We start from the raw sequence: 15,253 nt of genomic DNA, 5'->3' as shown, positions 1-15,253 counted from the left end.
TACTCTGTGACTGTCAAGACCTTTGTGATTGAGGGTGCCTTGGCTGGGTCCAGGATATACTTCATCGTAAGCCATATATGGAGCCAGCATGAATTACAGGGTACAGGAATTCCTATTCGTCAGTCACGTCCCACATGGGGCTAGGGATTTCATGTGTACACTCAGTCCGTCTTTTCACGTGGCTCTATGAAGTAGGTTTTGATAGTCCCTTTTTACAGATGAGAGAGCAGAGACTCTGACAAGTTAAATAACTGGCCCGGATTTAGTTGGTAAACAGCAGAGGTGGACTTTGACCTGTTGCTCTCACTGACCCAAAAGCCTGTGTTCATGTTACACACTGGTCCCCTCCCATTCCAGGTGTCTGTACTTTTTGTGTCACCTTTGAGAAAGGTGGTCTTTTAGTTTCTTTAGCCACACGGTGAGCAGCTTGGACTCTGGGGATACACTAAGCTTGTCGGCTCTCTTCAATCCTGACATCCTGTGATTCACTGCCAGTGTCCCTCCAGGATGGATATTCCAGTCCTTGCAGCTCAGGGTTCTGCACTCCCCATGAGAGAAGCGTAACAATTAGCACCAAAAGCAAGCTACTGGGGAGGCTGAGGCAGGAGAATCGCTTGAACCTGGGAGAGGGAGGTTGCAGTGAGCCGAGATCATTGCACTCTAGCCTGGGAGACAAAAGTGAAACTCTGTCTCAAAAAAAAAAAAAAAAGCTAAGCTCTGAGGAGCCCTCAGTCCATCAAGTGAAGGGGCCACTGATTTCGGAAAGTGGGAGAGCTTACCCATTTTCTTCTTCTGGTCTTGTTTGACCACTAAACATGGCATATTTGGATCACAGTAACTTAGCTGAATTTACTTTAAAATCACACTTTCTGATGGCTCCTTTGTTTCTTAATTGTACTGAAAGTTCTCATGAGAACCAGCCCTATGAAATGTGCTCGTTGTTTGCTCCAAGACCATTATCAAGTGCACTGTTCATTCCAGCTCTCAACGCACCCTGTTGAAATTCCTATGTGAGACAGACCTTTTAGAATTTAATGCCAGGGAAAAATTGCCTCCCCTGAGGAATTTCTATGCTTCCTTCTTTGTGATAAGGAAAGCTCTGTGGCATATCACATTTCCCTTTTGCCTTGGATGCCAGGAAGCTCAAAGCCCAATTCGGTGCTTAATCACAACTGTGTTAACCCTCACAGCTGGCTGATTTATTTCCTCTTTATTCCCTTGGCCCTGGTTTTTGTATGTCTTTTCTGACTAGCCTCACTGTGTAGACCCATTCCAAGTCCTTTTGCCAAGAGGTGGGTATGAAGGCTAGCCCTTTAGAGGGGGAGGTTGCCTCACTGTGTTTTCATCTTCCCCAGGACTACATCGACACAGAGATGCTGCTGTGTGCGGAGAATGTGAACCAAGACAACCTGCTATCCTATGCCCGGGAAGCTGCAGACTTTGCCACCAACTACCAGCTGCCATCCTTAGACTTTGCCATGAACCACTATGGGCAGCCTGACGTGGCCATGTTTGACTTTACCTGCATGTATGCCTCAGAGAACGCGGCCCTGGTGCGGGAGCGGCAGGCGCACCAGCTGCTCGTGGCCCTCGTGGGTGACAGCTTGCTTGAGGTACCGCCTGCGCTCAGAGCCACCACATTTCTCTACAAGACAGATCCCACATTTGTATTCTGGCAGGCAGTATCTGCTGTTGTGCAGTGGGGAGAGGACAGGCTCTCAGCCAGTGGGCAGGACTCTGCCAAGCCTGTTCCGGCCTCAGAGCCTGTCCTGTTGCTGCATTCAGAGGAGCCTGTTCGGACTCAGTGTAGTTAGGAGAGCCTTCTCTTCTATCTCCTGGCTCTTTTGCCCTGACTTCTTTGATGAAGTACAAAATCAGGCAGCCCTGGTCTGGGCCACGTGGGCCATCCTTCTTAGAGTGTGTGGACCCTTAGCTGGGCCAAGACTTCTTCCTCATGTGGGTGGCCCTTTGTGGCCTTTGAGATCACACAGGGTACAGGACAGGCATATGGGCCCCAAAGTCTCTTTTCCATTCACAGCTCCCCAGCTGAAAATTCTTCCAGAAAATCTGCAAGGGTGCAAAGACCCTTAGATTAAATGAATGTTTTTAGAAAGGAGAAAGTTTTCTCTTTAGCGTAAACACTGATTATGTATTTATTCCAAATTAAGAGTCAAATTCCAAACCATGCTTTGGGTGCTCATGGAGCAGATTAGTCAGCACTTAGCTTGGTTGACTTAGTCCTTGGGCACCATTGTGCATGGACTCGAACCTAAGATCCTTGGTTGAGCCCTCAGTACCCATCCTGCTGCTGGCCCAGACTGCTTTCCAAGCTTGGTTTCTCCCTACTTTCCTCCCATACTCCATGTTACACCCAGAACAGATGGCTGTTCTTCCATCAGGCACCAGCATTTTCCAACTACCATGCCTTAGCCCACACCGTTCCCAAGTAGATCAGGATCAGAATCCCATCCATTCGTTAAAATCAGCTTAATGCAACTCTTAAGAAGCTTATTCTGATTTCCATCTCCCTCTCCCAGGGTGGGAATTTGTCTCGCCTTTTCTGAGCCCTAAAGCAGTTTTGCGATGCCTGCATCATAGCACCCTTTACGTTTGACTTTCAGCTACAGTTATTTGACCTTATGGTGAATCCTCACAGGTAGCAGCATCCCTGCCCTGTCACCTTTCTGTCCCTCCAGCGCCCTGCACAGGCCTGGCAATCAGTGTGTGCTGGGTACAATGAGATCATAGACTGGGAGTCATCAGAATCAACTGGAATTTTGCACATTTTCTTTTGCAGCCATTTTGGCCCATGGGTACAGGCTGTGCCCGCGGCTTCCTGGCAGCCTTTGACACGGCATGGATGGTGAAGAACTGGAACCAGGGCACCCCTCCGCTGGAGCTGCTGGCTGAAAGGTGAGCTTTGACAGCAGGGCTGCTAACGGGGGGCAGAGCCACTCAGGCAGGAAAGGGGGCAAGATCACCCCTCAGGTGACTGCTGGATATGCCTGGAGCCTCTGCCTCCTCCATTCTGCCTTCCCATGTGTGGTCTGATCTGATCATCAGCATCCCCAGGATGCTTTCTCCATCATGATCCGACTCTTACAGTGACTTGCTCTGGGGGCCAAGACCTTGGGCCCTGGATGACAAAGAGAAATCTTCATCTGGGTTGGCCCTGCAGCTGGCACTCCCCAGCATTGCTCATTCACCCAAGAGCCAGAGAGGTTTATTTAAGGGAATCTTCCAGGGCAGTACTGAGTCCCCTGTCCTGGATGGGGGTTGGATTCTCTGGCTTTCCAGGCCTCTCCCACCGCTGAGATCCTGGGCTTCCTCCCAGACCCCTGCTGCTGGCCACGTGGCTGTGACAGCTGGTGGACGGGGGGAGGTCAGGGCTGCCGGGCGGAGACAGGCCTCTGACAGTCTTGGGTGTGGAAGCCTGTGGTCGTGGGGAGCAGGCCGCAGGAGGCAGTGTGGCTGAGCATGGTTATGGCAAAACCACAGGCCACCATGCTGCCAGCCCTGCGTCCTTCCCCTCTGCCTGGGTGGGGGAGTCCAACATTCCTGTCACCCAGGTGCCCCTTTCCTCTCAGCTCCTTTGACCTTCTCCCCACTTTGCAGATCTCAAGAACCAGTAGTGTCAGGTATTTCAGGGAAGGGTTAGACAAACATGTCCAGGAAGCTCTTCAACCAGAGGAAGGGGGAAGTAGGGGAGGATGGGGACAAGGCCTGAGGTGGCAAAAGTGATCCCTGACCTCCAGACTCCGCCTCCCTCCAGGGAAAGTCTCTACCGGCTGTTACCTCAGACAACCCCAGAGAACATCAACAAGAACTTTGAGCAGTACACGTTGGACCCAGGGACGCGGTACCCAAACCTCAACTCCCACTGTGTTAGGCCCCATCAGGCAAGTCCATCCCTGGGGCCCTGTCTGAATCACTGTGCACTGAACAGTGGGAAGAGGCGGTGGGGAGGGGTCACATTAAATTTTGGTCCATTCCTGGGACTGAGGCCAACAAGGCCTGCTGGCCTAATGGTGGGACCAGTTCTTCTCCCCACTAGAGTTAGCATTCTTTCTAGCCCACAGGACAGAACTAGAACACATATCGGAGGAGATATATATATATATACGTATATGTGCATGTATTTACATATATTGTCACTATGCATATGCATTGCTGATCTTACCTGTCTCAAGTAATTTACTTGGCCAAACATGCTCTCTGCATACCACGCATGGTCCTAGGGTCCATTTCTTCTTCCACTGATTTAAAGCCACCAAACTCTCAACCTCTTTGGTCAATAGAACAGAAAATTGTGTGAATTTTTTAAATTAGCTAATTACATACACACAAATTAGCTACACACATTCCCACTTAGTTTGCCTGCATCTTCGTGGAGATTGAGGCCCATTGCTCTATGACTCAAGTTGCCTGGGTTCCCTGGCAGAAGGTCATGCCTCCTAGCAATAGAGGAAAATGGTGGCAGGCACTGAATTGGGGGTAGGTCGAGTTTAGGGGCCCTGAGACTAGGATTTGGGGGAAAACTGGTGGGCAAGCATGTTGTCTCTCTTGCTCATAGGTGAAGCATTTGTACATCACCAAGGAGCTGGAGCACTACCCTCTCGAGAGACTGGGCTCAGTGAGGAGATCTGTCAACCTCTCCAGGAGGGGTGAGTGGCCTTCCTGGGACCCTGGTGGGTGTCTAGAAAGGACTTTGAGGGGAGGAGGCCTGCTCAGTGGCCATGGTGACACAGGCTCTGCAACCAGCCTGGCTCTGCCCCTTTATCTGTGAGACCATGGGCAGGCACCTCTCCTCTTTGTACTCCAGTTTCCTCCTCTGTAAGACCAAGAGAACCCCTGCCCAGAGCATCACTGTGAGGATGAAAGGAGCTAGTATGTGTCGAGAGCTTCGCACAGTAAACATGAACTGGGGGATTATTTCACTGGGACTTGTTCTTGTTTTCGTCTTGTTTCCAGCATGGGGACCTTGTCCCCTTAAGTAGAAATGAGGTTAATGCACTTCACCCTTCTCCTGGTCATCCTGGGCCTAGCAGTGCGCTGGACACAGGGCCGGTACTCAACACAGGGAGATGGGATGGTTAAATGAGGAACTCCCAGCACTCAGCTCGGCTCAGGATGCTCTCCTGCTTAGAGACCTCTTTGGCTACCTGTGCCTATCCAGACTTTGCCTCCTCTCCTTCCTTAGGCAAACTCTGCTGTACTCCTCTTCCCCTCCACACACCATGACGTGCCCCACTGCTGTAATAAACCACTTACTATAATCAACCATTTCACTGTTACACAAACCTAGCAAGTTTTTCTAGATTCTTTGCCACTTTCTGTCTTCTTGGAATGACTTCTTCCATCTGATAAGTTCCTAGATGCTCGTAAAGAACAAGCTCAAACGTACCTCCCCATTACACTTTTCTCTGGAGAATTCCCCTCCCAGAGCAGACTCAGGCAAACCTGCTAATGTGCTCCCACAGCGTCTGTTTCTGCCTCCATTGCAGCACTGTGTCATCGTCACCCCCTCTGTGACTGTCTTCCCCACTAGATGAGCATTTTGTTGGCAGGGCCTAAACATAGTAGGTCTTAGGGACTTTGCTGGAAGAGAACATGCTTCCCCTTCCCTCCCGCCACACTCCAAGCAGCAGTCCTCAGGGAGCTGCACCCATGCCAATGGCCCCCTGCCCTGCTCCCTTGCCTTGGGGCTGCTCCTCCTGGTCTCCAGCCATGGTGGCAATGAGAGGGTATCGCCAGGGCAGACTGTGTGAGATTCCTGCAGAGCCTCACTGCCTGTGCTCTCCTTCTTGCAGAGTCAGATATCCGGCCCAGCAAGCTCCTAACCTGGTGCCAGCAGCAGACAGAGGGCTACCAGCATGTCAATGTCACCGACCTGACCACATCCTGGCGCAGTGGCTTGGCCCTGTGTGCCATCATCCACCGCTTCCGGCCTGAGCTCATGTGAGTCGGGGGCCCAGGCTGGCCCCTGGAGACAAGGGATGCCAAGGCCATTCTGCATGCAGAATCTTCATTACTTGGTTCAATATTTCTCTTTCTGTGTTTCGATTTGAGATTTTTCTTAACATTTATTCTTTTCCCTTTGCACTGATTACTCTGTCAGCAGTGCATTTGATCTGCGTTCCTAATATGTGAGGATAAAAATTGGTTCAGGCTTAGTGATGATATTCTTGACACCTCACCCCCCGCTACCCTTCCCCCCCAACCCCCATCACCACACTCTTTGGAAATTTGAGCATTCATACCTTGGAGCGCCACCCTCAAGAGAAGAGTATGGGCCAGACCTAATTCCAGGGACTAGTTTGAGGGTTTTATAGAATTAGGTTTGAGACCCAGATTCATAAGCTGTGTGTCCTTGGGCAAGCCACTTACCTTCTCTGAGCTTTAGATTCTTCATCTACAAATTAGAAAGAGCAGCAGGGTCATCGGGGAGATCAGGTGATGTTTGAGGAAACACTGTGATGCTAAAGCATGATGCATCTGTATTTAAATCAGCAGCAGCAGAACTTCACAGCCAGGTGCAAATCACAAAAAAGACTGACAGCAAACCTACCCAAGGGCTAGCAATTGGTACCTTAGGAAGCGAGGTGACCTTAAGAGGATGGACTCTCCTTTTTTTTTTTTTTTTTTTGAGATGGAGTCTCTCACTCTGTTGCCTAGGCTGGAGTGCAGTGATGCAGTCTCAGCTCACGGCAACCTCCACCTCCGAGGTTCAAGCAATTCTCCTGCCTCAGCCTCCCGAGTAGCTGGGATTACACCACACCCAGCTAATTTTTGTATTTTTAGCAGAGACAGGGTTTTGCCATGTTGGCCAGCCTGGTCTCGAACTCCTGAGCTCAAGTGATCCACCCGCCTCTGCCTCCCAAACTTCTGGGATTATAGGCATGAGCCACTGCACCTGGTCTCCCTTTTTACTTTATATGCTATATAATTTGATGTTTTTTACAAGATGCCCATTTTACTTTTGTAATTTAAAAAAGGTGATATATTTAAAAGTAAAATAGCTCATAAATGTTCCCAAGAGATTTAAATCATCTTCTGATGGCTTTAGCCCAGACAGCAATAATGTCATCATGGCCCGAGTCTGATTTTGTCCCTTCCTGACCGGTGGGGTGGTGGGGTGAGAACTGGGGACAGGGGCTGGGGTCACTGTTCCCCCCCCGTACCCTGCCAACACCTGGCAGAGTGTCACCCTCAGTGCTCCTTACCACCTGAAGGTGCTCAGCTCGCTGCACCTCTGCCTCCTCTCCCTAAATTTCTCTACTTTGTTTTGATTCTCTAGCAACTTTGACTCTTTGAATGAAGACGATGCTGTGGAGAACAACCAGCTCGCATTTGATGTGGCAGAGCGAGAGTTTGGGATCCCTCCAGTGACCACGGGCAAAGAGATGGCGTCTGCCCAGAAGCCTGACGAGCTCAGCATGGTCATGTACCTCTCCAAGTTCTACGAGCTCTTTCGGGGCACCCCACTGAGGCCCGTGGGTAAGCACCTGGACAGAGATTTTGCTTGGCCCCTTGGACCATCTCTGTCCTTGTCACTGAGTCTAACTGCTCCTAACACTGGTATGGTCTGTTCTGGGACTGCCCAGTGTGTTCCCCTTGACTGTGAGGCCAAACAGGGGTGACTCCACTCACCCAGCCTCTGTGCATGTAAGTGGATCTGTATGTCATTTACATCTTGAATTTGAGGGGATGGAGTCTCGCTCTGTCACCCAGGCCGGAGTGCAGTGGCACAATCTCGGCTCACTGCAAGCTCCGCCTCCCGGGTTCAAGCCATTCTCCTGCCTCAGCCTCCTGAGTAGCTGGGACTACAGGTACCCACCACCACGCCCAGCTAATTCTTTTGTATTTTTAGTAGAGATGAGGTTTCACCGTGTTTGCCAGGATGGTCTCGATCTCCTGACCTCGTGATCCACCCATCTCGGCCTCCCAAAGTGCTGGGATTATAGGCGTAAGCCACCGTGCCCGGCCAACACCTCCTTGTTATAGCCATACTTCCTGGAGCCTGGTTCCAAATCACAGTTGCACTTTTATTTCCCTACAGATTCTTGGCGCAAAAACTATGGAGAAAATGCTGACCTCAGCTTGGCCAAATCAGCCATTTCTAATAACTATCTCAATCTCACATTTCCAAGGAAGAGGACTCCACGAGTAAGTTTTGGCCTGGTTTTTGTTTTATTTCCCGTTGCACATGGATGGGGTATGAGGAATAGAGATTGTCACATTCTCAGACTGTTGAGGCTAGTAAGTTACATGGATCAGGCGCTCCCGGAAAACACTAGTAAAACTTGGATTTGTTATGAGTGCTTTTGGAAGTTCTTCCTGGCACTGTGTAGCTAGTTTCAATGACTTCAAAGTGGTTATAGGAAGGACATGGTAGCGAGCTAATAGGACATATTGGTGAATGCTTTCAGAAGTAAATCAGATCAGCTCTGCTTCCTGAGGAATGGGGATGAAATGATTTCTCACTGTGCTGAGCAGTTTAGAACTTGATGGCCATCAGTTTAGTGGCAGAAGTGCATGGTGGTGATGCTCCATTTACACATTTGTTCCATTAATTTGTATTTATTCATTCATTCAACAAATATATATTGAGCTCTCCTATAGGTCAACTTTAGGGCTATAGTTTTCGTTTCTGATGAGGGGAGCAAATATACAGAAGTGAACAATATATGGACCTTGCCTTTGAGGAGCTCAGAGCCTAATAAAGAGGTTCCCAAACGTTCTCAACTTATAGCACCCTTAGTGTCTCCGTAACTTTTTTCATGGTGCCCCTATACCAAAAGAAATACCTAACAGTTTCATTTATTAAGTAGTTAAGACCAAATAACTTAATAGGAGCATTTTTCAAGGTGTCTGACAGACATGATAGTGTTTTCCTAGAAAATTAAAAATATTCTGTGGCACCTCTGTGAGTTCACATGGTGCCAAGGGACATAGTTTGGGCATCACATACCTAAGGAGCAGTGACAGTTTCATGTGGATGCTAACATCTCCGTGGGAGGCATGATGCCAGTTCTCTTGCTTAATGTGCCCACTTTACAGATAAAAATGGAGGCCTGTGGGCGTAGTGGCTCATGCCTGTAATCCCCACACTTTGGGAGGCCAAGGCAGGCAGATCACCTGAGGTCAGGAGTTTGAGACCAGCCTGGCCAATATGGTGAAATCCTGTATCTACTAAAATTACAAAAAATTAGCCAGGCATGGTGGCAGGCACCTGTAATCCCAGCTACTTGGGAGGCTGAGGCAGGAGAATCACTTGAACCCAGGAGGCAGAGGTTGCAGTGAGCTGAGATCGCACCATTGTACTCCTGCCTGGGCAAGAAGAGCGAAACTCCACCTTAAAAAAAAAAAAAAATGGCGGGCTAGAGAGGCTGGGTGCCTCGGCCTGGTCACCTGCTACTCTGTTGTACTTCATTGCTTTGCCCCTACCCCATGCTTTCTTCACACTAATTAGTCCGCTCATTAAAAGGCATTTGTTGTGTGTCTAGTTATAGGACATACAGAAGTGGTGTGAGTCTTGACCTTGGAGTCCAGTTGGGAAGATAGGGAGCAAACTGAAAACCAAGGGTCCAAACCTTGGGGAACAATGGAGTTTGAGGGGCTGGCAGAGGCAGAGCAGCCAAGAAAGAAGATGGGAAGGGGAAGGGACAGTTGGAAAGGCAGGGAGGGAGTTGGGAAGCCCAGGGAGGAGAGCACTTCTACGGGATGGGCCCTGGAGACTGTGCCAGGCAACAGGGAAGCCAGCCAGGGTGAGGGCTGAGGACAGACTATGAGATGTGGATGCATTGGGGCAGATGGCAAATGTCAGAGTTCTAAGACTAGAGTGGGGAGCTCCTGGGGTGGTCAGTGGGAGCAGACAAGAGAAGATGGGTGGAGGAGAATAGGACCAGAGTGAAGGCACTGGAGGGAGCAGGGGTGGCTTGGGGTGGGGGCAGTTGTAAGTACCTGTCCAGAGCTTGCCTGCCCTCCCCAGGATGGCAGGGTGCCCTCCACCAACAAGACAGTGGGCTGGAGGCCTCTGCAAGTTTCTGAGTCTCTCTAGGTGGCCAATAGTCTCTTTAGCTTGGCCAAGGCAGCCATATCCAGTCAGCCCCTCTGCCCAGGGTGGGGTGGGGCTGCCTGGCCTCTTTCTTTCCCTGGGCTGTGTGAGCAGTGGTCACTTTTTCCACTGAGGCCTGAACTCCCTGCTCCCTGGGATGCTGCAACAGCTGTTTTGCCAACTCCAGGAGCAGGATACTTCATGCTTCTGTGGCTCCCTAGCTCTAGGAAGGAATGGGCTAGCAAGGCCTTAGCTGGGCAAGGAAGATGGCAACAAAGCAGTTAAAATGATGAGCTGCACCCAGCCGCTCTCCGCCTCTGATCTGGCCCCACCTAGAGGCTCTGCGTGAGGGCTGCATTGCCCACCGTGTTCCCACTGAGCAAATGGGGCTCTCTTCTGGATGCCAGTGGGCAGCTTGTTCTACCTCCAGCCCAAGGACCCTGTCTTGGGCTGTTTGGCCCCAGGCAAGCCAGTCAGTGTTTCTGGAAGCTCTCTGAGCCAGACATTTACTGCCTTTCTCCATTCACTGCGTCTCTCCCACTTGGCCCACAGAGGGAACTGGAGAGGGATGTTTCAACCTTTCACTCACCACACCTGTGTTTACGGAGTGACAGAATTGAAACAGCCTGGCCAGCACTGGCTTGGGACCTGGGGATGGTTAAAAGTCAGGAATCAGCAAGGCTGGCCAGGCCTTCCAAGGGCTGAGGGCCTTACTCCACTTCCCTCTGGCTCTGCTAAAAATGCTTATGGTGGAGGGCTCTGCCCAGCCCAATTCTGGCCCCTTTTGAATCCTGTTCAGTCTTCTTCAGGGTGTGTCCCTTGGCTACCCATTTTGAGAGGAGTCAAGGCCCATAGATCTGTTCTCTCCCACAGCCTCATTTAATCTTTGCACTCTGCCCCATTTTTGGATAGGTAGAGATGTGGCCATTGAGCGAAGTGCCTGGCATGGGCATTACTTGTTCTCAGAGCGATGGAGCATTTCCTCTGGGTGGGTTGGGTGGTTTCATAAGGCTACTGGGTCACTACACTGTGCCTTTGGCCATCACTGAAATACCTCTGCATTCTGTCTACCATTCGATGCCAGCACAGTGATCAGGGCCACATAGAAAGTACCTTCTTACTTCGTCCCGTCCTACCAGATACCTTGTTGTATCTGAATGATTTTTTGGTTTGGGAATCTAATGGCAATGCTCTTTGGCCTCAACATTTCCCACTAGCAAAGAACGCTGAGTCCACCCTGGTCTGGTCCTGCACAGCCACAGGGGATGTCTGCACGTAAGACTCTGAAATCCATGCAGACTTCCACGTCTGTACATAGGGGCTCCCTCACATTTACACCAAGATATCCGTACAACAAAACACGCAGCCCTCAATGACCTTGCTCGTCAGCCTTTCTGGAGTGGAGATACAGGGCAGGCACGCTTGCACGAGTCTGTACAATAGCCCTCCCCGCAAATACAGGCAATATCTGTACATGTAGGCGCATCTGTGTTTGACCTTCCTCCCTGCCCCTCCCTAACTTTCTCTCCATCTTCCAGAGGAATATCTTGATATGGGAACTGAGCTGTGAGTGCACATTTGTTTATAATGTGGCATCTTTATCTGAAGAGGATACACTGGTTCTCTGCTGAGTCAGGCTTAAGAACCTCCCTCCTGATTTTCACTGACGATGTTAAATTCTTCTTTTCCCCCTAATCTTATCTTCCTGATAGCTAGCATGCAATCCAAGCAAGATGTATCAACTTCAAGCAAAATGAAAGGCTTTTTTCTCCATCAAGGATCTTGTTTACTTTTAAAGAGAGTAACTTTTCCATGCCACCGTGAGTGGTAACCCATTGGGTTGATTCGTTCTGAAAACTGGGCAGACCACGCCTGGAAAAAGGAGAACTTGGGGACTATATTTTCCCTTAAAAGGCTCTTGATCTGCTTCTGCAGATCTGTCTGTGGTCCTGGTGAGCACCTAAAAGCCTCATAGCAAGGGACAGTTCCTGGGGGCTCCAGGGCTCTTATCATCATGCATGCAGGTGACACCTGAACATATAACCATGGCGTCTATCATTCCTGTTTGCATGGCACACACACAGACATACACCTTCAGACTCACAATACCTACCAGTACTCTCCTAGACCTACCATACATGGTGACACCTGTACTTATGGCCACTATGGTCATTACTGTACACATATGCAGAGCACTACTTTTTGTCCCATCCTGAGCCCACTCCTTGGGGGATAAAACAGAAGTTGTCACTTGTTCCTGGAGAGCTCATCCCAGAAGCCAGATGGGTGGCCCCAGGTTTGATCCTGCTCAACCAGCTCCTCCTCCTCCTCCAGCACTGGTCCCTGACAGAGTGGCATTCACAAAATGTGACGGACATTTTTGTCAGTGTCCGGTCTAAGTGGTCCAGGTTCCCCTCCCCAGCCCTCCTCTTCCTGAGCCACCTGCGCAGACACTTTCTGAAGAGCCGGGTGACATTATGTGCGAAGGTGCCTCTTCCTTCCATCCACTCATTCGACAACCATTTCTCGGGTGCCTATTTTATGTGGCGTTCTCCTCAGTACTGGGGCTGCAGCAGTGAACGAAACAAGCAAGGACCCTGCCTTATGAACTCCTCTCAGCTCACTTCCCCGACTTCTCTCACAGAACCACACACCCAGCAGCCAAAGCTCCCCACTAGATTTGAAGACTTCTCATTGTAGAGGTTTAAGGAAGCCTTGGGGGAGTTAAGGGTGCTACTTTCCAAGACCAGGCCAGCACAGGGCCCTGGAGTACCCCTCCAGGTGCCCGCAGGTCATGGCTGAAGCTGTTCTCTCTCCTTTCCTCTGTGCAGTCTCAGTCCAGGATTCAGAGCTGATTTACAGATTGGCAATGCAGTTAGAAGTCAAGCAGACAAACACAGATTTACATCTGCTGGGGATTTGGCAAATGTTCTAGCCTCTCAGAAAGCTCCTTTGCTTGTCTGAAAAATGAGGGTAACAACATGTACATCATAATATTGCAGCAAAGATGAGGCGAGCAAATGTGTGCGGCAGGTCTGAGCACTGTGTCTGGCAGGTGGAAGGTGCTCAGTAAATGATAGTTCTCTTCCTTTAGAAATGATGATTAAATGAAGACACTTATTTTCTCAAAAGATGCGTAAAGCGATCTGGCTTGAACACTTGGTTCTGTACTGCAACCACAATCAATAGAGCCCTTTACAGCATACAAAACACTTTCACGTACATCCCATTTGCTCTTGTCACCTTTGGAGGAAGGCTGGGAACGCATTTTCATGCCAATGTTTAGATGGGGAAACTTGGACTTGGGGAGATTACATTTTGATAAGTCATGTAGGTGGTAGATGTCAAAGCCAGAAGTAGAATTCAGATGTTTAAAATTCTGTTACTTTGCCAAGCATGGTATCTCATGTCTGTAATCCTAGCACTTTGGGAGGCCGAGGTGGGCGAATTGCTTGAGGCCAGGAGTTCAAGACCAGCCTGGCCAACAAAGCGAAACCCTGTCTCTACTAAAAATACAAAAATTAACCTGCGTGGTGGTGCACACCAGTAGTCCCAGCTTCTTCGGAGGCTGAAGCATGAGAATCACTTAAATCCGGGAGGCAGAGGTTGCAGTGAACCAAGATCACACCACTGCACTCCAGCCTGGGCAACACAGCAAGCCCTGTCCCCAAAAAGAGAATAAATAAAACAAAATTCTGTTACTAACACTAGCCTCACCAATAGTGTCTAATACTTGTACAGTAGTACCCTCCTTATCTGCAGTTTTGCTTTCCAAGGTTTCAGTGACCTGTGTTCACCCATGGTCCAAAAATATTAAAAGAAAAATTCCAGAAACAATTCACAGTTTTAGATTGCACACCATTCTGAGTAGCATGATGAAATCTCACAGCATCCCACTCCATCATGCCTGGAATGTGAATCATCCCTTTGTCCAGCATATCCATGGTGCACTCGCTACCCACCTATTAGTCACCTTAGCTGTCTCAGTCACTAGATCAAAAAAACAGCATATCTAGGGTTTGGCAGTATCCACGGTTTCTCGCTTCCACTGGGGGCCTTGGAATGTATCTGCATGGATGAGGGGAGACTACTGTCTAGCACTTTATAGTTTAAGAAGTGTTTTGTATCTGTGATTTCGTTACTCTCACAACAGCTTATGAACTAAACAATAGAAGATCCCTTCTTATAGTTAAGGAAACTGAAGCCAAAGTAGTTGGATGGTTTTCCTGAGATCACACAGCTGGGAAATAATTAGTACCAATACTCAAATCCATGATTCCTTGAAGAAAGAGCTCTCTTGCTGATATCACTGGCCATCTTCCCAACTATCACAGCTGCTGCCCAAATCAACAAAACCATAGCCTGCAATGGCCAACCTCTCCTCCTATGATCCATATCTAAATTATTCCTGGGCTAGCTATACCAGCTAACTAAATATAAAGTTTATTTGCTTTGAGCTAAAATCACATTAACTCGGGCAGTATGGAAACATGGTTATCTTGTGCTGATCAAATAAATGTTCAGATTGGCAGATCTACATCTTTGATTTTTTTTATAGGAAAACCAATTAGTTTAATAAATGCCTTTTGGTATATAGACTCTTTCAAATCATTGGGAAATCATGATAAGAAAGTGTTCTTAGGGCGGAAGAGCTGGAAACCTCAATGGGAAAAGAATGTAAGTTATTTATTCTCATGTTCTCTTTGGGCACAATAAGTATTCTCTTTCTTCTTGTACTTTCAATTTTTTCTAGAGTGAAACAGGGTCTGAGGAAAAGGGAGCACTGAAGCAATTATGGTTCACAAATATAGATATACAGATAAGAAAAAATTAGATAAATCTCTAGGTTCGAATGTTCTTAGCCTTGCTCTTAGTCAGTGCTTCAGTGTTAAATTCATAAGGAAAAGTAGAAACCATTCGGGTATGTGTGTTGCTAACTTTTCCATAGACTACATTTGGTTGTCCCATGGGTCAGGGTGGGTCAGAGAGGCTGAGGTTGTCCCCGTCCATGTCATTTATTCCTCCTGAAGGATTTGGAGTCTTCTTAGGAGCTGCTGGCTGGGCACGGCCTTCCCAGGAATGCCCTTCATAAGCCCATGGCTAATATGGCTGTCTTCAATCTATCTAGGCTCCAGTGGAACAGTCCCCCTTGTTGAGAACAAAAGAGAGTAAAATGTTTTGCTCTTTGGAGGAAAA

The 15,253-nt window shown here is 48.9% G+C and overlaps 1 protein-coding gene across 23 annotated transcripts in view; it reads left to right on the top strand.

Moving 5' to 3' along the window:
- LOC117080870 (F-actin-monooxygenase MICAL2) overlaps positions 1-15,253 on the top strand; it is a 253,136-nt gene that overhangs the window by 107,660 nt on the left and 130,223 nt on the right. For all 23 annotated transcript variants that reach the window (XM_033206238.1, XM_033206236.1, XM_033206235.1 and 20 more), the window contains 7 exons: positions 1,356-1,613; positions 2,798-2,913; positions 3,773-3,899; positions 4,574-4,664; positions 5,811-5,958; positions 7,298-7,497; positions 8,060-8,166. In XM_033206238.1, the coding sequence (XP_033062129.1) occupies positions 1,356-1,613; positions 2,798-2,913; positions 3,773-3,899; positions 4,574-4,664; positions 5,811-5,958; positions 7,298-7,497; positions 8,060-8,166 (1,047 nt within the window). The remainder of the gene's footprint in view (positions 1-1,355; positions 1,614-2,797; positions 2,914-3,772; positions 3,900-4,573; positions 4,665-5,810; positions 5,959-7,297; positions 7,498-8,059; positions 8,167-15,253) is intronic.

Source organism: Trachypithecus francoisi, unplaced genomic scaffold, assembly GCF_009764315.1.
Source record: "Trachypithecus francoisi isolate TF-2019V2 unplaced genomic scaffold, Tfra_2.0 Lachesis_group8, whole genome shotgun sequence".
Lineage (NCBI taxonomy): Eukaryota > Metazoa > Chordata > Mammalia > Primates > Cercopithecidae > Trachypithecus > Trachypithecus francoisi.
The sequence above is the reverse complement of the archived record's forward strand: the minus strand, read 5'-3'. Positions and strand labels throughout refer to the sequence as shown.